At 42.5% G+C, this 25,785-nt stretch overlaps 1 protein-coding gene and 1 long non-coding RNA gene across 5 annotated transcripts in view; one reads left to right on the forward strand and one right to left on the reverse strand.

The window, feature by feature from the left end:
* Window positions 1-25,785, forward strand: part of ptprub (protein tyrosine phosphatase receptor type Ub) — a 186,302-nt gene that overhangs the window by 120,700 nt on the left and 39,817 nt on the right. For 2 of the 4 annotated variants that reach the window (XM_026183429.2, XM_026183430.2), the window contains exons 8-16: window positions 3,916-4,233; window positions 7,230-7,339; window positions 10,656-10,857; window positions 13,088-13,190; window positions 13,274-13,547; window positions 20,505-20,541; window positions 23,921-24,059; window positions 25,017-25,040; window positions 25,285-25,439. In XM_026183429.2, the coding sequence (XP_026039214.1) occupies window positions 3,916-4,233; window positions 7,230-7,339; window positions 10,656-10,857; window positions 13,088-13,190; window positions 13,274-13,547; window positions 20,505-20,541; window positions 23,921-24,059; window positions 25,017-25,040; window positions 25,285-25,439 (1,362 nt within the window). The remainder of the gene's footprint in view (window positions 1-3,915; window positions 4,234-7,229; window positions 7,340-10,655; window positions 10,858-13,087; window positions 13,191-13,273; window positions 13,548-20,504; window positions 20,542-23,920; window positions 24,060-25,016; window positions 25,041-25,284; window positions 25,440-25,785) is intronic. The other 2 variants (XM_026183431.2, XM_026183432.2) reach the window with 1 other exon arrangement.
* Window positions 13,047-14,225, reverse strand: LOC113031394 (uncharacterized). Its single transcript, XR_013912218.1, has 3 exons — window positions 14,017-14,225; window positions 13,281-13,446; window positions 13,047-13,183 (listed from the first exon to the last, which is right to left on the reverse strand). It is a non-coding gene; the product is annotated as an uncharacterized LOC113031394 (long non-coding RNA).

Below are 25,785 nucleotides of genomic sequence, written 5' to 3' on the forward strand. Positions count from 1 at the left end.
CGGTTATTTAAAAGATAACAGCTGGCTGACTGCAGTAGCTAGTCTAAAAAGGGGCTTCTTTGGTATCTACTGGAGGAGACAGAAATTTTATTTGGCTAGTGTAACAAATGGACAAGAATCAGCAGGTGAAAGATTTTCTTGATTTGTCAGAAAACAGTGAAAAAAGCAGATTTTTTGGCTAATAATAACTCAACAATGTTGATTTCTGCCTACTGTAATTTAAAAAGAGACAGCTCATTATCATTTGACTCTTACAGTATTCAGACTAACACTTAACAATTCCCCAAATCATCATTTTTCTCTGGTCCATTTTAAGGCTCTGATCAAGCCTTTTTATTGTTCTTGTTCATTTTGTCCCGCTCGCGTTTCCCGTCTCTGTCGTTCGTCACTGTTCAGACACAGAACACCCAGGAGAAGAGCAGGGCCCCATAACCGTGCTCTCTTTTAAATATACATACAACAAACTGTGTTACTGCAGATGCACACACAGAAGCTGCAGGTAGTCATTACCGCTGCCTGAATCTGCAATGTGTGCGATGTAGTCACAGACACACAAAATGGAGAGCTTTGTGTTACCCAAAGGCAGTCTGTGGATTCACGTCTTCCATGGTCATCACTCTTCTCTATGCCCAACGGTCTCTCCCTGCCACACACCATCCCTCACATATCTTCCTACCCTGCTCCACTAGAGCCTCCCTGGCCTCCTCTCCAATGACATATTAAAGCTACTCTCCTCTCCCAACAGCCAGAGACACCCCTCATTCATCAGGCGCCGTGAGTGAGCTCTCTGCCCTCCTTCGCCTATCCCCACACACCGCTCCGCAACAACGAGAGACAGAGAAAATTCCCAATAAAAAAAAAAAAGGTTGATAGCAAGAAGAAGTAGAGTAGAGGGAAGGCGATGGCGGTGGAGTCGGGGTAGTTTTTCAAAGTGAGAGTAAAAATGAAAGCGAGCGTGCGAGAGGTGAAGCGAGAGCGGAATCATAACGTACGGAAATTGCTTTCACAGTTGCTGCTATCGGTGTTTGTGAAAGTCACTAAACTCTGCCTTTAATGATGTATTTACATTTCAACCACTGTGACATTAGGTTGTTCAGCCATGTGTGGGATAAGTAATACTGCTGTGTTTGCTGAGCTGTTAAACAGGGCATTTAGATGCAGCACTAGTTCAACACAGAGGAAGTGTAGGTGAAATTAATTTGGCCCATCAGTGTATCTTGTACATATATATACGTGTGTGTCTGTGTGTGTTGTGGGGGCTTCATTTGATTGGCTTTTGCATGACACAAATCAGTGTTTACAGTTCTGACACGTGTGTATTTTGTTATACACTTCAACACTATGAATCTCCTCCTGGTGCGTCTCACATTCTTGACCCTTCAGTAGCTCTAATAACCGGCTGTCTCCCAGAGTTCCCCTGACCCAAACCTTCAAACCATCTGGTGCACGCCACCCCTGCTCACCCTGCATGCTTCTGCTGAATCCTGAATACAGACAGACGCACATGCACTCGCTGCTGGCCCGATTACATTTAAGTATGAGAAAATAGATCGGCGGGGTTGCTGTTGTTGTTGTGGTTTGGTTTCGGGGAAGGTTGTAATTATCCGGTGAACAGAAGGGATATTTTGGACCCTCTTTTGTATTTAGGAAGTGAATTTCCTCTCCCGAAGCCGTGTCTCACCACCGTGACTAATCTGGCTCTTTCATGGTGAAGCATGTTGGCTAGCCGGCTGCGCTGTGCACATATACATCCTCGTGGTGGCGAGCCATCCTAGCGCCGCTGCTGTAAAACTAATGGCCGTGAATGTGAACACGGTCTCCACCTGGCTCCGATGGTCATCCAGGTGTGCCTGATGAGCCATTGCTGTGATTATCAGCACGGTGCATTAGCACAGCTTGAAGCCCCTCAAGTAAACCACAGAGGAGAGGCAAGCGTTTGTACTGCAGGTGGTCCCCAAACTATGCTAATGGGCTTCCACCTGCTGCTGGGTCACTGAACCTTCTGGAAAGCCCCTGCCCGTGATGCTTTTGGTCTGTTAGAGGGAGCCAACGCTGGAGCCCGACTAAAATTAGGCACATTAGGAACACAAGTGCTTTGCCTTACTTGGCATGTCGTTTATCATGTCTTCCATTCAGAGGCAGAATTCCCTATATGGGCAGATTTGGATTTCTGTGCACCAGGGTGTGAGTGAATGTCTGTATAACACAATCTATACTGCTGCTGTCCCATGCTACAATTTTAGAGGAAGTAAACCAGAACCAATCACATCTTCTCTAACTTCCAATCTCCGTTCATCACCACGGTGCTGTGGGCTTTCGTCCATGTTGGGACGGCTGCAGTTTTCATGCCACGGGGTGCCAGGGAACGGGTGCCCGTGGCATACAGACAAATAAGACGAGGCTAGGGGAAGGGGCTGGCACAAATGTCCACTTTGAGAAAACCCATAATGAGCACACTGTGGCCGCTTTGGTGGCGCTTTCATCAACTCAGCAGTTAAATGCCTCTCTTTATTTAGCTCCCAGACTGTGCAGACTGTCAACTGCACCATCAAGACAATCCTCAGTCACAATGAACAATGGTACATTAACATTTCTTACTGGGTGCAGTCTACTACGGTGCGATTACCGTGCCCACCCATTTATCTACCGTCACATTACTCTGGATGAGGTTCAGATCAATGCTCTGTTCATATTTCCATCTACCCTGAGATGCCAGATAGCAAATTAAAAGAGAAAGTTGGTGATTGCAGAGACCTTTAGTATAGATTGGAACTGTCATAAAATCTCCACTGCTCTAGCTAAGTGTCTCAGACAGTCTGGAATATATATATATATGTACATATGTATGTGATGTCTGTTTGTGTGCCTGTGTGTCCTTGCACAAGTACAGAGCACCTTTTGAATCCATTTTCTCAGATAATACTTGTCTTAATGCATTAGCCCCTGCTCAGTGATGCATTAGCCACTTTATTTAAGTTCTCTGCACTAATCTGTGCTGCAGCGAGAATCCCTCTGAGTGTGCAAGTCAGCGAGGGAATGAAGACCTTGGCCAGTAACCTCAAACTCCACTGATCTCTTGCTGTACCCGATATCTTTGCTGTCATTCCCTGCCTCCCTGGCCCATTACTCATCGTGCCCTATTAAAAGAATAAAGCCTTACAATGCATTATGTAGCATATTGCTTGACAAAAACGGCATTGATTGTGTTAATAATTTCCACTGATAAATACCTCCATTGATACGGAGGATGTCCTTGGCTTAACTTGGCCTTGCTTCAGTTTCGGACGTCCTCCCGAACACTGGCTGGTCTGTGCCTCTGGGTATAGAGGCTCTCTGTATCTTTCAGTGAGCAAATAAATTCAAGGGGAATATCACAGACGCAGCTGTTGTTCTTTTAGTACGAGTTAGAGAAAGTCGGGGTTAACCCGCCAGTGACCAGAATTAACTCGGTGCCTTCTAAAAATATGGACCGGGCCACAGCGATGACCCGTCAGTAACACTGACCAGCGGAAGTGAATGCTCTTGTGTTTTTTGTATGTGGATTAAACCTCAGGGCGAAGGAGTGAAACTACTGCATGACCACTTTGCTCTGCGGTAGGGGAAAGGGAGGAGACTGGTGGGAGTGCAACAGCAACCCGCGGCCTGTCCGATTAATTAGCGCAATTGGTGTGAGTTCCTGTTCTGCCATCAGGGATGTGGGTGTGTTGTGCTGGCAGCAAAATGACCTCTGCACTGTGGCAGGGCAGTATGGCGGCACGTAGAAGAGGAACAGCTTGAAAACTGCCCGGGTGGTCCTGTTATATTAGTAATGCAGGCTATTTGCTGGATGTTCTGTCAAAAATCCAATATTTCACAATAAAAGCTTACCTGTGTCTTGTCCGTATCTCTCATATCCTTTTCCTCAATCTCTCACAGAGCCCATGCGCGCATTACGGGGACTCGCCGCCACAGATATCCAGCCCAGGCAGTTGTCCCTGCAGTGGGAGAATTTGGCGTTCAACCTGACACGCTGCCACACCTACTCAGTGTCCCTGTGCTACCGCTACACCATGGCGGGAGGAGGCGGCGGCCACAACACCACCGTACGCGAGTGCCTTGCAGTGGAACACAATGCCTCACGCTTCACGCTGCGTGATCTGCCACCCTACCATGCCATCCATGTCCGTCTGTCACTGGCAAATCCAGAGGGGAAGAAAGAGGGCAGAGAGGTCACCTTTCAGACGGAGGAGGACAGTAAGTCCCAGAAGGAGATTACAGAAAAGACAGTAGATAGATGGTAAAAGACGGAGCGCAGAGAAACTAAAACCGAATAGAGCCACTGGATGAATGCTACACATTCAAGGTTCACTACCAGTTTATTAGATCTGCAGCAAAGTGCAACATTAATATCTGATCAAATGTTTCTTAAAGTTCTAATGATTTCAGTGAAACTGTTTTATAATGGCGGATGTAGTCTGTGTTGCTGTTGAACTCGTTGTTTCCTACTAGCAGGCGTTTCTGTTTATTATCTTTTCCACCTCATTTAAATCAATGAAGGGAGGCTAAATAACAGAATCACCTTGCTTTATATTGCAGTACAACTGAGAGAAACAAAAAGCTGAGCGCTTCCGAGATTAAAATAAAAAATCCAATCAACACCTTTCGAAACACTGTTTTGTAGGACTGTTGCTTTAAAAAGCTGTAACATTAGCAAGGTGTACTAATATTAGAGCAGCTGGGAAAAATCTTAAAGCTGCTCTCGCTCCTTAACAGCCAAAGACACCGTCATTCATCAGGCGTTCATATTATAAATGTTATTTTCTTAAAAAACAAACAAACAGAAACCCTCCACTCTCCAATTATCACAAAGTACAAGTTCCAATAATATGTGGTTCCCACTAAATGTTGGCAGTCCAACGTTTTATTGCCTTAAAGCATTTGCTCAGTTTGTCACATGCTAAACTGCGGTCTGGGGTTAGCTCACTGTATGTTCTCATAATAAGTGCAGGCTTCCCACATTGAAACTGTCCCATGTTATAATTTTGTGGACATACACCACCTCCCTAGGATTGTGTCGTCCCTCTTTTGCTTGCAAAAAAGCCCTGAGCTATTGAGGCATGGACTTCACCCGACCCCTAAGATGTGCTGGTGTATCTGGCACCAAGCTGTTAGAAACAGAACCTTTAAGCCCTGTAAATTGTAAGATGAAGCCTCCATGGACTTGTTAGACTTGTTTGTCGAGCACATCCCACAGATGCTTGATTGGATTGAGATTTCAAGGGGAATTTAGAGGCTAAACAACTTGTTGTTGTGCTCCTGAACTATTTTAGTTTTGTGGCAGGGCGCACTACCCTGCTGAAAGAGGCCACAGCCATCAGGGAATACGGTTTCAGTGCTTAGGTATTGATATATGTCAATGTACCATCCACATGGATGACAGGACCCAAGGTTTCCAAGTAGAAAGCCTCACACTGCCTCCGGTGGCTGGTCTTCCTCCCATAGTGTCCAACTCCAGGCCTCAAGGGCTGCTGTCCTATAGGTTTTAAATGTGTCCTTGATCCAACATGGCTGATTTAAGTGGCTAAATTACCTCCTCAACAAGTTCTCCAGAGGCCTGGTAATGAACGAATCATTTGATTCAGCGGCGTTGGCCCAGGGTGAGATCAAAAACCTGCAGGACACCGGCCCTTGAGGCCTGGAGTTGGACACCCCTGCCATAGTGCATCCTAACACCAGGTGTTTCACCATGGTAAGCGATGCACACACAACCGGCCATCCATGTGATGTCAAAGAAAATGTGGATACCTTCCTCCATGGCTCCGTGGTCCAGTTCTGATGCTTCGTGACCATTGCTGGTGCTTTTATTTGGGGACAGGGGTACACAACAAACTGCAATGCGGATGTAGATTCTGACACCTTTCTACCAGAACAGCTCTGTGCATTAGTGATCCTTGGTCACCTGTAACCTTGCTGCTGGTTCACCGCTGTTCTTTCTTTGTGTTTGATAGATATAAACCACTGCAGACTGGGAACATCCCAGAGTTACAGTCCTGGAGATGATCTGACCCAGTTATCTAGCATCACAATTTGGCACATCTCAGACTTGCTCAGATCCTTAGGTTTGCCAGATTTCTGCTTCTAACAAATCAGCTTTGAGGACAAAATGTTCACTTGCTCCTTAATATCACCCACTCACTAACAGGTGCCATGATGAAGAGATAATCAGTGTTATTTGCTTCACCTGGCAGTGGTCATAATGTTATGCCAGATTGGTGTAATTCTGCTTTTCCATCAGTGTTCAAAATACACAAATCCATTATCAGCCCAGTTTTGTGTAATTAAAACTTCTCCTCCCCTCTCCCTTACGCATTAATACAGAAAGGGTGACCGGCTGACTGAGTCAGCATCACAAAAGATCCATTTCATTTTTAGATGGAAATAACATAAAAGAGAAAACATATCTGAGACTCGGGCAATCCCGAGATAGGATTTGGTTCTTATTTCTTATCTCCTATTATTCCTGTGTGCCTTCACAGATTTTCTGCGTGGTGGCTAAAGGAGAAATCAATTCTGCCGTGAACCAAAAAAAGGAAAAACATCTAAACAAACAGGATTTTTCAGAAAGCTACATACACACATATGTACAGAGAAAGATAGAAAAAGAGCAACCAAATAAGAGAGTGAATGTTTTTCTTTTGCTTAGATAAAGATGAGTATATGTATAAATACAAACAGTGTGTGCCAATTAGAACCACCTTTTCCAAAAGTCCCAATAAGCAAATTTGTCGTCCTGACTAACCCAATTCAAAAAAAACAGTCAACTCAGCTGTTTGGCTCTCGCTTTAGCCTCAGGCCTGAATCTCACATAACAGTCTTCCTCTGCGCAGTACTCGCACAGACCGCTGGGACCAGGACTTCAACTGAATGGCCCCAAAACCATGTATAGTCGAGAGCTCAGGCCTTCACATATTCATCAGTATATTTAAGCTTTGACTGAAGCAGAATAAAAAAATATAATTCTTTTATAATATTTTCTTTTTTCTCATCTTTGTAATGGGTGCATAATTTATGCAGTTCTGTATCCTTTTTGTGAGTTTTGCCTGCCTACTGCTCTGTGTGTCAGAGTGCTTTGTGTGATGCGTCGCTCTGGGCCACAATGACATTCACTCTGTGATATTGACAGGAGAGGATCACTGTGTGATTAGCCCTTCAGTTTCCCTGACAAATGTTTGTTCTGTAATTTCTCATAGTCCCCGGAGGCATCGCACCGGAGTCGCTCACCTTCACCCCACTGGATGACATGATCTTCCTGAAGTGGGAGGAGCCTGTTGAGCCCAATGGACTTATTACCCAGTATGAGGTGAGCCCATGGAGACATGAGGGTGAATTTCTTCGATGTGTAAATTTAATTGGTTGTAGAGTTTGGTGGATTGGGGCAGGTGCGAGCATTTAGTAGTCTCTCTGTTATCATTGTTGGCTCCGCTGGACTTAAAAGTTGACTTAATCAGCTAACATGGTTGCTGTGCTGTTGTTTGCTGATTCTTTTAATGATTCTGGAGTGTAAACATATTCAAATCTAATAACAAGCAAGGCTGTACCCATGCATATCAGCATGTTAAATACCAGTGGCTGGATGGGTGATTAATCAACTTCTCTGTGCTTTATCTTGAACTTTATTCAGGGTTGCCATGGTTTGCGTACCAGAAACTAACTGGGAAAATATTTCTGTGTACAAAGTCTGCAAACGTATAGATGTCAAAATCCTGAACTGTCTGATGATGATGAATCAGTTATTTAAGTGCAGTCTGTACAGTAGTGATTTTAGACTACAACTAAAAGAGAATTTCATATGCTCAGATGAATCTTTAAAATAATGAAATTACATTGATCTACAGTAAAATAAACACAGATATTAAACGTGTTATTGCTAGGAAACCATCAAACTAGCTCGTATTCTCTAGCCAATAGTAACTCTGATATTCCTCTCCTGCCCTGACAGACAGCTGGAAAATTTAATTTGAACCTGACTTTGGTTGTTTAAATAGTATTATGTTTAATCATATTTCAACGTCCTGTTAAACACTGTCGGCATTTCAGTTGAAAGGCGCAGAGTGAGGTCTCTGTCAGTTTCTCTCCCTCACCTGCCATCCAAGCTATCCGTGCCACCTGCACCGTGGTGCCTTATTTGTAAAGTGGCTTTGACAATACAAAGAAAAACCCAGTAATATTCTAAATAAAGTTGTTAAATATTATATACTACAGATGGAAAGCATAGTGGTATTAACCCTATTGGTATTGTATAGTGATAAAAGTGAGCATCGGGATTGTATGAGTGCATACACTATTGCTGAAAAGAAAAGTGATGCAGGGATGAGTTTTAAGACGTCAAATGTAAAGAATAAAAAAAAATCAGTTTTAATAAATTTAAACATCCTTAATTTTGTAAATCAGGCAAATTAATGAAAGACCATTGAGCCAGTGAGTAAAACATTTGTGCCACGTGTGCCATCAACAGTGTGTCATGTGAGAGACGTAGGTCATACATGCTGCCTGAAAAAAGGAGACTGACACTCTGAACTCAACTATGATAGAAGATCAACTATGATCTTCTTCTGAGATTTTGAGTGGCAATCACTCCTGGGTGTCATCCAATGCAAGACCTCCCCAGAATATATAATGCCTGCAAAGTATAGACGCCTTACTCACAGTTTCAGTAAAAGTCCCGGTGCAGGCATCTGCTGTGTGACCTCTGTAGGATAAAACGTACCTCCAACACATAAAGGGCTGCTGGGATAGTTGGTAAAGTCTTAAAGCTAAGCAAAATGCACGATCAGGCGCTTAACTGCAGGCTGAGTTTCTTTATTGGGTTGCTTGCATCATACATACGACTAAACTCATAAATTAAACTGAGGTGGATGTGGATGTAGTTTGTTCTACTGCTTCCATGCCATTTTTGTGGTCAAGAATAAAATATAATTTTCCCATTTGGTTTGATAAATTTAGAGGTTCTTTTTAAGGGGTTGTTAACTTTATATTCAATATTTTTACCAGCACAAAAAAAAATCTCCAGCAATACAAAAAAAATAACAAACCCAAACAGCATTTTCCTGGAACTGAAACGTGCCTGTTCTTTTTTTGTTTCCTGCCTAGTGCAGAAAATATTTCCCTCTCTAGTTGCTGAACCAATTTCAGCATTGCTGCAACTGGCACAGCACAGATAAAGTATGTGCTTAATCACACAACCGCTCTGCTGCAGTTTATGCTTTTTTCTTTTTCCACCCAACGGACAATGCATGTGTGTCTTTATAAACAAAAATAGCAGCGATGACTGGATATGCTTTTGCTGACCCTTGAGCACATGGCTTGGTCTTCTTGTCCTGTAGAAACAGAGAGTGGCACCTTAATCGATACACAAATTTTTGCTGTAGGGCTTCTGCTTAGCTGGACAATCATTTTGCATTTACTTTACACCCTCTGTCTGCAGAAGAGTTGAGCATGCCTACCCATGCTCAACTCTTCCTTCCGTGGCTTCTCTTGCAATGTCACCTCAAGGATATATTAAATAGAATTTCCAGTTTGACATATAAAGTGGAGGCCGCACAAGATTTTTACACTGTAGTGTACACTGATCTTCCTCAACTGACAAAGAAAGCTTTATACAAAGCTGTAGAAATCCTCTTCATTTCTCTCAGATTAAACTATTGACCAGTCTGCCTGAGCCTATCGACCAGAAAGCTGTCCTGCAAGCCCTCCTCGTTCTTCTGTGCTGGGTCTGGCATTTTTTATGAATGCCTTTGTAGCAGAAACACAGTGGTCTGTCTTTTCTCAGTCACTGGATGGCTCATAATTCTATCTTCTCCCTACGAGCATGAGCAGACATTAAGCTCTTCTTATGATAATCAGCAGAAGCTTCGGTTCAGCTCGAGCGTCAGCGCCGGTGTGTGCAACGTGCACGCGCACGAGCACATACGGTACGCATCGTGTGTGTGTTCGTTTCTTCAGTGAAGTGGATCTCCTCCAGCTCCACGTTTCCCTAATACGCTCACCCTTGTCTGATTGCGGTAAGGTCATCTCATTTAGCTCTCCACTATTTCAAAGAGCATAAGTGGAAATTCTCGTGAGGTAGAGGCACAGCTAATCACCTCTTGAGGAAAAACTTTTGAAAAGATTACACTTTTTTGAGGACACTCTCGCGCACCGATTTTGTAGTGTTAACAAGTGTTAATTAAACTCATAAACACTTCACAGTATTGATTTTCATGCTTGGAAATACTTTTTAGTGCGCGAGGTTCCGTCTCTGGCCTTCATAATGAGTTACTTAGTCAGAAAATCACTTACGGCTTCCAATGCTTCTCACCAGAGCTCCATGTTGCTCGTATGCCTTTGAGCTAATGGCGACCATGCCAATCAAGACGTATTCACCTGAAACTGGAAACCACATGAGCAATTAGCATGTTTATTTAGTGAAGCAGTTTTTATTTCATGTCAAGTGAATCATATCAATGACATATTTAATTTACTACTTATGACCGAGCCATTTGTGCACCTATTTGATGAACTCAACTGGGGGGGAAAAAAAAAAATCACAGTTGAAGTTTGTTAGCAGGTATAACAACAGAGCAAAAAAACATTTTAACTGTTTTTTAATGCTGTTTTTATTCCCTATCTGACATCAGATCAGCTACCAGAGTATCGAGTCATCTGATCCGAGCATCAACGTCCCAGGACCCAGGAGAACAGTGTCAAAGCTCAAGAACGAAACCTACCACATGTTCTCCAACCTCCACCCCGGAACGACTTACCTAATCTCCGTCCGGGCACGTACGGCCAAGGGCTTTGGCCAGACGGCCCTCACCGAGATCACCACTAACATCTCTGGTAGGAGCGCCGCTGTCGGAGCATCCGTGCTATCGTGGGCGACGGTGCGAAATCTGGTGTAAAATCGTAAGATAGAAATGAAGGCGGGCGTGTAGAGGCTGTTCTCTGTGCCATCGCTGCCTATCGCTAATGCAGCATGCAGGTACAACAGTGAGACTTCACCCACTGTGTGCTATAATTAGAAATCAGGTTTTCTCTCTTTTAACCTCTGTGTCTTCTCCCCTCGCTGAGGCAAAACTGCTGCTCCCAGAGTGCAAGAGCTATTTTCCAATTGCCTTTCCAATCTAGTGGCACGCTGTCATCTCACAGTCCTCAAGACATAAATTAACTTGCAGGTAGCAGGAAAGCACAACAGAGGGGACACTGCTGTGCGTTATGTATGAAGAAAGATTTAGAACATTCTCGGGACCAGAACACCCCTTCTGAGAGTCTCAGAGCTTATTACTGGTGATAGAAATCCAACCTTTGTGTTTCTGTTTCCTTTTAATGATGCATTTGCGCTTGTTAAGGGATGAGATTACACCTCTGAGGAGCACACAGCACGACCACTCCCACTCGGTCTCACTCGAACATTTACTCTCTCTGCCCCCATCTCTTTGCAGAGAGGTCCGGTTTGTTTAATTATAGATTTAGTGCACAGGCTCACTCGCTGTATGGCAGACAGCAATCTGGCGTGGAGCCAGACCACAGATAGAGTCCAAAAGTCTTTGCAGATCATCCTCAGCCTCCTCCTCTGGCCCACGGTGCAGAACATTCACTTACACTGAGCGTCTCTCAAATCTGCACTGACAGCTAGCAAACACTGAACACCTTCAACAGCCACTACTGTCAGCATCTTCAAGCAACACCCACCGCGGAGTATCTTTCCACGCACGTTTCCTTATTCGCGTGCACGCGGAGTCGTGGCTGACGGGCACTAATCTCTCAGACAGGCTCAGTGTGGCAACTGGCATCGAACCCTCTTTTTTCTTTTTTGGCAGCACGTAATGTCGACAATAGTGCATCTGGTTTTCCTCAATAACTCACCTTAATTGATGCGTGCTCTTTCCTTCTGCGCTATTAGTGAACTGCTTTTTAATATGATAATTATCGATTCCTCATGAATAGTTTGCTCTCTTCCCCCTCGCTAATTGACTGCTGATATTAAAGAAAAATGTGCCGCCACATCTCCAGGGAGGAGCATGACTTTAGCCAAATCCTTTTAAATGAAAAACCCATTCAATTTAGCTTCACTCCCTTTACTTTTAATTGGACTTGTTTCTAAGACAACTAGAAGGGAAATTCAAACATTGTACTTAAAATGACAATATGGGGTTTGGGTATATTAGCCCGTTTATCCCTGTATGCTGACAAAGGAACGAGTCTTTGCTCAAAAAGACAGTTTGTGCGGCTTAGACCAGGGGTGTTAAACATTAGGCTCGGGGGGTCACACTCTGCTCGGCAAAGACTCCAATCTGGCCCACTGGGAAGCTTTGAAAAATGTGAAAGATGGGATAAGAATTTTCAGCTTTCACCTGTATTTTCATACTTTTTACAGCTTTTCCCACTGATAAAGACCTCCCCCCCCCCCCAATCATTCATACTAAAACAAAGTAATTAAGTGCAAGTTAAAATTACAGGGCTGTCTGTGCAACGAACAAACAGATTTATTTTTGTAATTTGACACAGTTCTTTCTTATAATTTAAGCCCAAAGAGTCGTGCTGACAGATTTCTTTTCACTTGCCACAGTAGAAAAACTTTGTGTGGAAAAATTGATCTGCACTGTAGTTAAACTTCTTGACTGCACATTGACAAAATCAAGTTTTGCTGACCTTGAGTGGGTCGCACTTAAGGTCAAAGTGGGCTGCATGTGGCCCACGATTCAAAATGAGGTCGACTCCCTTGACCTTAAAAATTCATCTCTGAATTTCTAGTTCCATAGTCTAAACTGTAAATATGTAAAAGATGAATAGTGATGTAGCTGTGTGCACACATTTTTTATCTTAATGACATGGCGAGATATGCCAGTGTATCAACAACTGTCTGCATTGCCACTAGTTAGTGTACTATGAGGAAAACGCTATATAGTGAGTGAGTGAGGCTCCGTGTTACGTGACATTTCAAGGATGAACATGTTTATGTGAAAGGACAAAGAGGCAGAAATGAGCACTGGCTAAGGCTAGACGTGTGCTTATTTGCGTGTGCTTTTATTGTTTTTGACATGTAAGCTTTGGTGTCTGGTGTCCACAGCTCCCACCTTTGATTACGGAGACATGCCGTCTCCGCTGAGTGAGACAGAGAGCACAATTACTGTCCTGCTGCGCCCCGCCCAAGGCAGAGGAGCACCTGTTAGGTGAGGAGATCATTTCAGGTACAGAAAATTGATTTTCATCAGTGCTCCAGGCTTATTAAAATGCACATCCGCTCTTTGTACAGCACATACCAGGTAGTGGTTGAGGAAGAAACTGGGAAGAAAGTGAAGCGGGAACTGGGGGTGCAGGAATGCTTTCCGTTGCCCATGTCACACGGGGAGGCCCAGGCCCGAGGGACGCCTCACTACTACACAGCCGAGCTGCCGCCCAGCAGTCTGCCCGAGGCCAGTCCCTTTACTGTGGGTGACAATCACACGTATAATGGTTACTGGAATAGCCCTTTGGACCCCCGCAAAAGCTACCTTGTCTACTTCCAGGCTATGAGCAACTTCAGAGGGGTGAGTGACTATAAACTTGCACTGGTGTTGCAGCAAAGCTGGATACGTTGTTTTTGCAGACCTTGTTATAGTCTGTGTCAAATTGTACCAATGACACTCCTGTTCTTTAATGTATTAAACGTTCTCAAATCAGTTGCAGGCCTTTGTATGGAAAACTGTTCTGTTCCCCACTGATGCTAACACACCCATCTCCATAATATCCCAGTTTAATCCCTGGCCAGTGGTAATCAAATGAAGTCAGTGGTGTTTGGCGTTAATGAGTATCTGTATTTAAAGTACTAATGCTGTGACTGATGTATTGTGTGGACCTCTGAACAAGCACTTATGCAGTGAAAGAGGTTGTTGGATGAAAACAAACTGTGCAGGCAAATGTAACTACTTGAAAACTACAAACGCTTACATCCTACCACTTTGATTCTCTGCAAACAAAGCATTTCTGAGACAGGAATTACTTGCATGTATTACTTACAGCAAGCAAAGCTCTGATTAAGTGGAATTACTCAGAGTAAACAATCCACTTCATTCGCCTCCTCTGTCCCGTTACCTCCATGTCCTTGTCTGCTCCCCTCTTTCTTTATGTAAATAATTAGTTAATTATCTTCGAGAAAAATCCAGATGTAGCTGGCCAGGGTAACGCAGAACTAAACCTGAGGCTTTTACGCGACTGCTTTTCTGTCCACTCACTAAAAACTTGCAGACCTTGTTTCCACACGGCTGTGCTTGCTTCCATTTCATTGTTCTTGAACAGACAAAGACCTTCAGTTGTACCCAGAGGATGCCACATTACCTTTCCAAATTCCATTACAGGAAGAGCTGCTACCTGGGTGAGGCAATTACTTAAGGATAATTGGGCACAGGTGCAGCTGATCAGTGGTAGAAAGCTGCTGCTTTAATATTCACAGACTGTGGCAATGTAGCTGAGAGTTATTGCCGTAGGTAAAAACACAGTCTTCTGTGATCATCAGCTGGTGATAAATACGTGAAAGCTGGGTCACTCGTGTCTGCTTATTTTTTCCGATTTCTGTCGGCTGCTTTTTCATTAGGAGTGTGCGTGTGAGTGTTTTTAAAAATCCTGCAAACAGGAGCTGGGTGGCTCGTCCCCACCAGTAAGATCTTTTTCCAACCCAGTGAAAAAACACACGGACGGAGTGCTGTGTGAGCACTTCACACAGCTAGGCTACCAAGAATGGGATTAGATAGGGGCGGCCTGGCTTTACCGGCGGATGGGATTAGGCTTTGTTTTGCCTGGCAGGGGGCCAGCATCCATGACCCACAGTGATGGGAGCACAGTGCCAAATCACACAGCCAACATTGTCCTCAGTCCTTTAAACATTGCTTTGCCTGGAAGTACAGATGCAGTGAGTGTTTAAATCTGTATATCGGTGCTGCAGGACTGAACCGACTTCACTTAAATCAGCTTTTAACACAAGGAGTTTTAGTCAGAACAAGTTTACCCTCACAAACACATTATTTCGGGTAGTGTGTCAGACCTTGCTCAGTGTTCATTGCTTAGCACAGGATCTTATTAACCTCCTAAGACCCGAACTCTTTCACGACATGCATTTTTAATTTCTCTTTGATATTTGGGCTGATTGGGGCCCGATGAATGTAAAAAACAAAGAATTACCAGATTTTTTTTTTACCTAATTTTTGTTTTTAAGAAAAATGAGAGCCACATATGAGGATATTCATTTAAAATTTTGATATAACAGTAGCAGTATAATGTCCTCGTAAGTGGATATCAGGCCCATGTAGAGCAAAATTTAGTATTTTGGTCTAAATAACCCAAAATGTGATGTCCACATATGTGGACGGCAGGTCCTAGGAGGTTAATATAGCTTTTTCATTGATGTCAGTGTAATAGCTGTGTGATGTCAGTGAGTTCGGTATAGTTAAATCAAACCTATGCTTTGTATATAACCCACACACATCACAACAGGATTATGAAAAGACAAGGATTGCAGGAGAAAAGGTGTCATATGCATAATGTAACAAAAAAAGTATTAAAGAGTGTAAAATAGCAGTAATTAGACTGCTAACAGAGCACACAGTTATACGGCATGGCACTTAGCTTGTTAATGATATTAACGTCATTAGCAGGCGCAGTTTTTCACCTCCCAGAGTCATTTAAAAGTGGCCACATCCAAGTGCTAATGACAAAGTGTATTAAAACCATCAAGCAGATGTTCACGTTTGGCTCCTGTAGCCTGCACGGACCAGAAATGGTTCAGCAATTGCTAAATGTTTTGTCCTGTTTTGTATCTTCCTGCTTGTGCTCCATGTGCATTTATGCGTCACAGGCCTTTTCACATTTTCGCATTGTGCGCACACTGTCACAAAAATGTAGGCCAGAAAAGTGAACGTTGGCATTTTGAATTCGATTGCGTACAGAGGCACAAATGCATGTACTGGGGATATTTTTGTAGTGGTGTTTTGTAAAGAAGAGAGCGAAGCGTAATTACTTTATGCCTGCTCGTTTTAGTGGAAGAAAAAAATGTAAAGAGCACTCCAGAAGCTGGCAATGAAAGTAGTTTCTCTCCCAAGAGTGAGGCATCTGAAAGTCACAGACACCTGGATTAAACACTTGTTGATGCCGTGCTGACATAATTGTCATCTTTAACAGTTATTTAAGCTATTGCACCCCGGGGGCCAAACAGAGCTGTCATCACGTTTTATGACTTATTGGGACGCCTCGTTATTTCAGAATCTCTGTGGTTTATTTAAGGTTTTGTCTTTGTGAAGGGGAAACATTGAACCTCTATAATGGTGGAACAGTTTGAACAGTATATGGGACCCATAATATTTGGTATTTACCCATGCTAATTATCTAGAGAGTGGCTCTCAAGCCTCTGTAATTGCTTTGATTGATCCATCTAAAGAGGTACTTGAAAAGCTGTGGATAAAGGCTGTAGCTTTGAAGGATACAGCATACCCATTTATAACCACTACACTTAGATCTTCAAACTTTGCACACACATACACACAAACACTGTAAAAACCTTGAGTGTGTGCCATAGAGCCCTGTGTTGCATGTTGGCATTTGCGTTTTGTATTTAGAGCTGCCAGGAGCCACCAGCCCCTCAGGCGTAACTGGCACAGCGTGGGGAGACGTGATGTTTCTTCCACAATCTGGAGCTTGCCAATTAACACTTCTGCTGAGCTAGTGCACAATGACTTAGATATGCGAGTTGAAAAATTTACTTGTCCATCACGACGACCTATTTTTCATCATCTGCATTAAGGAGATGTAAATGTATCTGTCTTAATTTGCCAAAGCTTGTAATGATTGAATGTATGAATGATTTCAAATACTTTCTTCATAAAGTAGACTGCTTCAGATGAATCAGCTTTTCTTTCGTAAGGAAAATGTTTAATGTAATTGAGTCAGTCCACAGAAGGCTCAAAGTCCCCAGTCAGCAGTCTGCATGTTCCAGTTCTCCTGATACATGCAGTGGAAATGAAGTGGGTTGCACTTTGATGAATAGTATTAATTAAAACAAATTGATAATCATTTGATAGCAGTTGATATAAATTATATTAGAAATGTGGCTTAAAGTAAGTTATATAAATCCACCTGTCAGCTTCGTTGTATTGTGGTAATGTGCAAAAGTGTTTCTTTATATTTTGCTAGGAAAATGGGAAATTGGTGCAGCGATTTATCGAACCATGCAGACATACATGGAAATATAATATATATAGCATTTACTAGTATAATATTTGCTTATAACATTTCAGTTAATAATACAGTATGGAGTAGGGGTGGGTGATATAAACGATATACGATAGAAACAAAATAAATTTGGCCAACGATAGAGATTTTGACTATACCGCTCTATCACATGTTGATGATGTTATCAAGCTGCGCCTGTTTTGGTTGAAAGCATTGCAGTGGCTACAACCAGTATCATCTACAAATTATGGCGGGCGACAGTCATAGCAAAGAGATGAAGCACTTTTGAAATATGGGGAAAGCCAAAAACTGCGCTTCCTCCACTTCCGTAACATTGATTCATTAATGCTGAATTCTCTCGCAGCTGCTCTATTCCCATGTTGTTGCAGTATATTAATAACTAACATCGTATTGTGGATGAATGATCTCAGTTGTTCTCCTGACTGAGGTTTGGCCCGTGTATAGCATCCTGCTATGCGATTGCATTTGTCCCCAACCACCAGAATCCCTCACGTTAACTTTTATCGAGTGGAAAAAAAGTTGGCGTTCATCCTCCAGCTTCACTGTGCTAATGTTATGCTAACATAGCTGTGTCGCTAGCAATCACGTAGCACAACATTATATACCAGGTAGTCCAACTTCAGTAACCCTGCAAACGCCACTGCTGTTTAGTTTCCTGTCTTCATTTATGTCGGAAGTGGTAGCTGAGCTGTACGTTTTCATTTTTCAGAAATCTCTCAGTCAGAACATGGTATGTCATGTTTAGGTGGAAACTAGCGAGCTAACTTCCTGCTAACTTCTAACTCCGTTAAATTTAATAACTTCTGTTTTCATGGATGCCTGGATGTTAAACTTAATTGTTACACTTGGTAAAGCAGCAATGCTGATGATTTTATTGAAGATTAAAGATCAAGCAGTGAGGCTTACCAAAGTTGTACTAAAACATTTTTTAACAGATTTCTGCACGCCCAAATCGGTTTGAGGTCAGTAAGCACAACCAGAATTCATACATAAGGCACACTCTCGATTTTTGAGAAAATTAAAGGATTTTAAGTGTGCTTTATAGTGTGGAAAATACGTTATACAGAAGAAAAGAATATATCGCGATGTATATCGTTACCGCACATGCTTCAAATTATATCGCGATATGAATTTTAGGCCATATCGCCCAGCCCTAGTATGGAGGCAAACACAGAATTCATTCAATTCACTTTCAGGGTGCTTGAAAATCAATATTTGGTTTGGGCACCTTTATTCTTCAACAAAGCCTGAACTCTCTTAGGCAAGTTTCTCTTAATTCCTTTAAAGAGTCTCCAGGAATAGTTCTCCAGGCTCCTTGAAGGAGATTCAGGTCTTTTGCTTTGGATATTGGGCTGCCTTTTGTTGGGTTTTCTATCAGGATAATTGTACGTTTTTACCAGTAAAGTATGCTTTTTTTACTGCACTGACAGTGTTTTTGGATTATTGTCATGCTGAAAAACGAAGCCAATCAGATACTTTCCAGATGTTATTGTATGGATAATCAAAAATCTGCCATGTCTGTGTTAACAATTACAGCCCCAAACCATCGAACCAGACATTTCAAATTTATATTCATTGCGCCATCTGACCTGTTGCCAATGGTTTTTGGTCTCATTTTTCTATAATTTGGCAAACCTCAGCCTTTGCTCCCTGTTTTTCTTCCTTACGAATGGCTTCTTGACAGCCATATTTCTACTGAGAGCATTTCTGATGAAGCTTTAGTGAAAAGTAGATGGATCAACTGAAGGGCCAGCTTAGAGTTTATTCGCAAAGAGTCCAACAAAGCTAGATCCACTTCAAAGAAAGCAAGCTAACTAGCAGCTAACTAGATTAACAACAGCCAAAATATCTTGATGCATGCTCATTCATCCGGGTAAGTAAATCCCAAAGGTTGATTGTGTTCATCTGGACGTAGCGTTTTCAACAGGAGCAACGTTTTGTCACTTATCCAAGTGACTTCTTCAGTCTCAGCTGACTGCAGGTTTCCCCAACCTTATAAATAACCTTATAAACAGTACATTGCACAATAACTGATTCAGCTAATAATTTATATTAATGATCAAGGAACTGACCATTGTTCATTCAGTGGGCTGGTTTCAGTTATTGTGCAAATGTACTGTTTATAAGGTTGGGGAAACCTGCAGAATCAACCTTTGGAACAGCCAAAATAGCAGCAGTTACCAACAGAAAAGTATATCTTCAACAGCACCTCAGTATCGGTCAGAAGTGAGTTTCACTGACTCGGATTGGACTCCTTTCACAAAGCTTTTGAATTAGTAGGGGCAAGAAAACTGGATTCAGTTGACTCCAATCTGCAATCTACTGATATCTAGTGGTGAGGTTTTACACACTGTTGGGCTGGAGAAATGGCACTCTGTGTGACGGACATGTTTGTTTACAGTTTGATTCTATATTTTCAGATTAAACCACGGAGTTAAAGACTTGTTTAAGTGTCGGATTAAAAATGTATTTTCAATTTAAAAAAGCAATGCAACTGGAGTTTGAGGAAAGCTCGTTTTGCCCATTTCTGAATAGAATAATTTGCATAATTGTCCCATAATGCCCGAATTAGCATCTCTGAATCTTAATTTGATGATACATCTCCTCCATGAGGTGGCAGGATGGAATTGGATTACAGTCTTGGTTCCCATTAGTGCTGTTTGACAAAGGTTCTTTTTGTAACAGAGAGATGCCATCAGCTGAAATTTGAATAAAATGAATGATTTTTATAGCGATGGACTGGTCTGAAATTTATGCTAAATTCGTTTCAACTTTCATCTTTTCTCCTTCAGATAGAATCCCTAATCTCCTTCTCATACACTTCACCACAGATCTCAGGTTTTAGATATTTTTTTGTTTTCTTCTGTCGTTAGTAGGAATCTTAACTTGTGAGGTAATTCGTCCTTTTACACTCAGTCATTTTATGCTTTCTTTGGAGACGTGAGTGCCACCCACTCGTGTTGAGTAATTTGTATTTCTAATCAGAGGGTATGAACAATTGAAAAGAAAGGCGGCATCATGCTTCTAGATGCGGGCTAGCATCACTTCTAACATTAAGTCCGTACTGCTTGTCTTGGGAATAAACATCATATTTTTGAAAGCAATTGTGTGTTTTTATGTGTTGTAATCATAATTTTTTCACCACATGATAAATATGTGCGCCTCGGCTCAGTATTTCACATCCTCTCTTCTATTATCACATCTCTTTCATGCAAAATGCAAAGTGACACTTTCCCCCTGACGTCTGTGTTGTCTTTCTCTTTCAGGAATCTAGAATAAACTGCATCCGCATTGCTCGCAAAGGTAATTCAACATAAATATCTCACCTCCCAAAAACACTGTGACCTGAATCCATTTCCCTGCATCATTTCTAAATAACTTGCAGTATTGTGTACTTTTGTAGAAAGACAGGACATTACGAATGTGACGGTGATGGTGTGTTTACTCTGTTGTAGGATGAAATATTCATGAGGTGATTCTTCGCGTAGCTTTCGTTTTTAATATGCTGTCGATACATTGTCACCATTTATTTGTTCGTTAAAACGTCCAAATACTTCAGATCTGCCGGTTTGACTGCCCAGCGTCGCTACTTCGTGACACCTCGTGGTAGAGCGAACAATAGTTAACCTGCCGTGAAGAGGAAACTAACAGGGGACAGATGGTTCAAACAAATTAGTGACCTGATCAGCAAATTATTAAAATTGAAAAAAAGACACTTTAAGGACTATTTTTCCTCCCTTTGTTACAGTCACTGTTGTTAGAGGCAAGGTTTCATTTTAGTACTCTGTAGTTCCCGCCTATCTCTCTTCTCTTAAGTAAAAAGGTGAAGAACTGGACAAATTTTCTCTGGCGGCCCCGGTTGTTTAGCACTGGGCCTCAGAGAAAAGGGCAACAAGCAGGGAAGGATTAGAGGTCAGGCTTTCATCCTGTTTGTTTGGGGGCTGACACTGGGACACGTCGTATCAAAGGCAGTCTCTTTGTTCTCATCAGCAGCCCACCAGACAGCTACATCTGAGGGCTCTGACCTCTGCGCTGTCCAGAAGGGTTCTCCAGATCAAAACTTCCAGATGGAGCTACCTTGGCCTATATGAGAAAGCCCTCCCTGCCTCCTTATCTTTACCTCGGCTTTTTTGATTCAAAGGCACATGAAAAGGGCAGAGAAATTGACTCTAAGTCCTTATGGCAGGAGAGCCCCTCCACCATAGTACACTGTCAGATCACGGTAAATAAAAAGTCATGTATTTATAGTTATCATAGCACCGCAACAGTAAGCGGAGCCTTGCAAGTAAATTGACTTGGCGGGGTGTCTTTTTCTTTTTTTGGTTAAGGCCTCTTCTTTTGTGAGAAAATAATGAAAAAGATGAGGCTAAGGCGAGGCCAGCCTTTTCAGCTCGACTTCTTGCTCCCCACAAGTGCCAAATTGGGCATTGATTAATTAAAAGTCCCCACAGCAACAGACTTTATGCTGCATGTGCCACTTTTATTTGACACTGGGCAGAGACAGAATGAAAGAAATGAACAATGGAGCTCCTAAGATAAAAAGAAAATACAATTAGCAATGAAATAAAATACCTGTAGAGAGAACAGAAGTGGAGATAAGACAAAAGAATAAAAGGTTAAATGCACAATTGAAAGTTATGATTTAAAAAAACTGCCAGCACTACATTTTCACCACAGGCATGGTGATATAACTAAAAAAACCCTGAAATGCCCATTGATGACAGAAAAAAATGTGGGTATTTCCAATTTCAAGGTGTAACAGGTCACAGGGTTGGCTTTTTTTTTTTTTTGTTGCTATGTGCGATCTCCATGATCCCTCTACCATTAACAGAGCCTCTGCATCATCGGGTCCTAAGCCGTTATTATCAAGCAGCCCATCACAAGCGAAGTGGAGGCAAATGATTCTGGCTTGGATAACAAAGCTGGAGATTACATTTCAACTTCCAGGTGACAGTTTAATTAAGGATCCTCTGGCAGGCTCAACACAACAATAGACTTCCATTTCTCCTCTAAGTGCCAATTTCCACCATCGGGCAGCTGGCAGGTGCATGGATTCATGTGGAAATCTATTTCATGCTCGTGTTTGGCTTAATAGAAATTTTGAGGGTAAAAGAGGCAAAACCGCCTTATCTGTCCAAAATGTCAGAAAACTGAAATTGATTTTTCACCTCCTCCGCTACATTTTTAGCCCGTATAAAGAAGCCTTCCCCTAATTTTAAATGAAGTTGCGGCATAAAATAAACAGTGAGCATCTGAGTTTGTGTCTGAGACGGTGCTTTGAATGGAGCGCCGTCTCAGACACGCTGGAGTCTTTGGTATTTGTCGGTTACAGTCGCTCAGAGACACAAAGGCATTTTGGATGTTGGTGTGTCCCTGTGTGTGAACAGAAACCACAAAAGGAATCACTCACTGGCTAAATCCTTTCTCACCACGGCGGCAGACGCGACGTTTAAAAGCAGCACATGCAGAGATGTCACGCTATCGGATTAATATGTAATCGGAGGACAGCGACACGAAAGTGATGTCCAAAGCAGTTTCAGAAATAACAGCCTTAGACTAATATCAGGCCAGTGACTAATTTCCCCCTATTCTGATATGTCAGACATTCATGATTGATTAAAAAAATCCAGCCAAATCCTACCATGATATTGCACTACTTTCATCTTTATTTGGACAGAGGGTTCTAAGGCGGCCCAAGTGCCCATGGCTGCAAATAGTTGGACTAAAGCACGGCTCTGTTTTCATTTTCCCTGCCCCAGATCTGATTTTCTTTTTCCCCAGCAGGCTGTAAGATAGAGCTCTATCCCCAGGCCTGCTCTGACTTTCTCCCACTCTCCAGATAGTTTATACTGTTCCAGTAAGCTCTGGAGGGCTGGTTTCCAGGCTGTCAAGGCCTGGAGGACAGGCTGACACACAGGGAAAAAAACTGGATCAGTGGGCTCCTAGAACAAGGCAAAGAAAGACCCACTGCTCAGCACCATTTACATAAGTATGAAGCTTTATGTAGGAGAAATGAATAACCTGCTATTATGGTAACGACCTTTCCAGTAGCTCACAGACAGCGGGGCACCTTGAGACTGTACTGTAAAGCAGTGTGGAGGATTCTGACTGGAAACTGATTATTGATTGGAAATTGACTTCAGAGGTCAGTGAGTGTACGACAGCATGAATTGCAATCCAAACGTGTCGCGTTATAATTATAATGTTTAATGCACAACTTTTAAATCAAGAATGATTTGCTGCTCTGCTGTGAGTTCACCGCCTCACTCTCCCAAATCTGGAGCCTTGTAAAATTTAATTTAATTCATACAAACCTGCTTAAAAAGATCATGGTAGTCATAGTAGCGACATATATCTTTAACTGTCTGAAATGATCACAGAAAATCATTCCGTGTGGGAGCGAGTCTGCTTATTTTGCACATGTCACTTGTATCTGTTTGGACAGTGTGGACAATCACTGTTCAAAGTGTCACCTCTTCATTTGCATACATTTTTCATTTCTGTCTATTTTTTTGAAAATGCCTCAGATCAGATCAGTGGATCTCTTAGCAGTGGTTATGATAGGTAGTGTGACAGGATGACAAAATTCAGCTTTCCTACCTCTGTTGAATCCTTTTTGCCCTTTATTCCTTTTTTTGCATTCTGCCTTTTTAATGTGGCTCTTCTGTCTTCCCTCGTGTAGCGGCCTGTAAAGATCATCGCAAGGCTTTGGAGGTGTCGCAGCACTCCGAGGAGATGGGGCTGATCCTCGGTGTGTGCGCCGGAGGCCTGGTAGTGCTCATCCTCCTTCTGGGCGCTGTCATTATCATCATCAAGAAAGGGTAAACAACTTTCCATAGACGTTGTGAACAAAACATGCGTCATTGTGCTTAATCACCCCGCATAGTTTTACCTTTTACGCTTTATTCTCCGGCAGCTCGGTGATCGGCTTTTACTCTTTGCTAGACTTTTGCAAAGGTCACGCTTTCCAAAAGATGGGCAAACAGCTGGCGTGGCGTTGTTTTTCTTTTTCTTATATCGCACCAGAGGGACCAAACAACTCACATCTGCAGAGCCTGAGTGTGAAGTATTTAATTAAAGGCGGATGCAATTCAATTAGCCACTTAATTACACACCAAACAGACGCCTGACCCTTAAATGAGATGGTAATTGGGAGGGAAAAGGTGTGCTTTTAGAGATTATTAGTCAATGATCCCGCAGGTCTACAGTAAATCATCGACACCTCTGGCTCCGCATTTATTTAGCGGCAGCTAAAGTCTCAAATCGGGCTTCGACGCCCTCGCCTGTTTAAGATAAATTGAATTCTAAAGAGCCAGCCAAAATAGGAGTTAGTCAGAGGCTCCAGCAATCGGTGTTTAAATTGCTGACACAGCGTTCAGGGTAATGGTGAATAATCTTGATTGTGGAAGTCACTTCTAGTCTGCACATTAGCCCGCGTTGCTCTCCTAAGCCACCATGAATTTCACTTTTAGGGAATTGATTATTAAATTTGCTGTGACAGGAAGCCGCGTGGTCTAGTCCTTGAAGTGTAACACTGAGACGTATTCGATTGAAAGAAACACACATTTTTCTGCCCGGCTGTGGTTTAGTCTGTCAGCACCTGCTTGATCCGCTCGCATGTGTCATATGGCCGCCTGGGCAGCTAAACTCATGAGAGGACGGTTTTCATTTTCACTGTAATCAATGCGCTCTGCCCTTAGCTGACATTGCTTTCATCTTACATCTCTTCTTTCTCTTGATTTTTATTTTTTTCCCTTCTTCTCCTGCACTCTTGCCAGAAGGGACTACTACTCTTATTATCCGTAAGTGACTCCACCTCTTTGCTTTTCCATCGTTTTGTGATCCATCATACACGTGCATGTGTGCTTGCTGGCTGTCAATCATGAGTTACAAGAGTGTACCACTCTTTTTTTTTTTCTTCTCTCAGCAGATCAAAAGTGTACAAGCTTTTTTTTTTTTCCTACCTAAACATAACTGCAGAGACTCTTGTGGCAATCTCTTCTTAATATTGATTGCCTCTTGATTGTTTTCTCTATCCGTTAACAGGAAACCAGGGAACATGAATAAGACGCCAATTACCTACCGCCAGGAGAAGAGCCATATGGGCTCTATGGAGCGCAGTTTCACAGACCAGAGCACCCTGCAGGAGGATGAAAGAATGGCTCTTTCCTTCATGGATTCACACACTTGCGGCACACGAAGTAAGAGAAGTGCACCGCTGTGACACTCATGCAAGCTTTGCATAGCCCCGAATCTGACATGCATCATCCCTCACTTTGTAATCTTTTTGGCCGTTGCTCGATCGCTCCATAAATATTTCAATCAATTGCAACATGTGAAAAATCTCCTTCAGTATGATTTCATGTCAGCTAGTACCGCCTGAAGCCAACACAGAAACACAGAATCTCACTAGATGGCAAATAAAATAAAAAAAATGATTTGTGATTCTTGTCAGTTTTGTGCTTTCTAATGTTGTCAGCATCACAGAGGAGGAAAGATGGATGTGTTTATCCTAAAGATGCTCGAGATTCTTGTCTGCTTCACACT

This window comes from Astatotilapia calliptera, chromosome 11 (genome assembly GCF_964374335.1).
Source record: "Astatotilapia calliptera chromosome 11, fAstCal68.1, whole genome shotgun sequence".
Lineage (NCBI taxonomy): Eukaryota > Metazoa > Chordata > Actinopteri > Cichliformes > Cichlidae > Astatotilapia > Astatotilapia calliptera.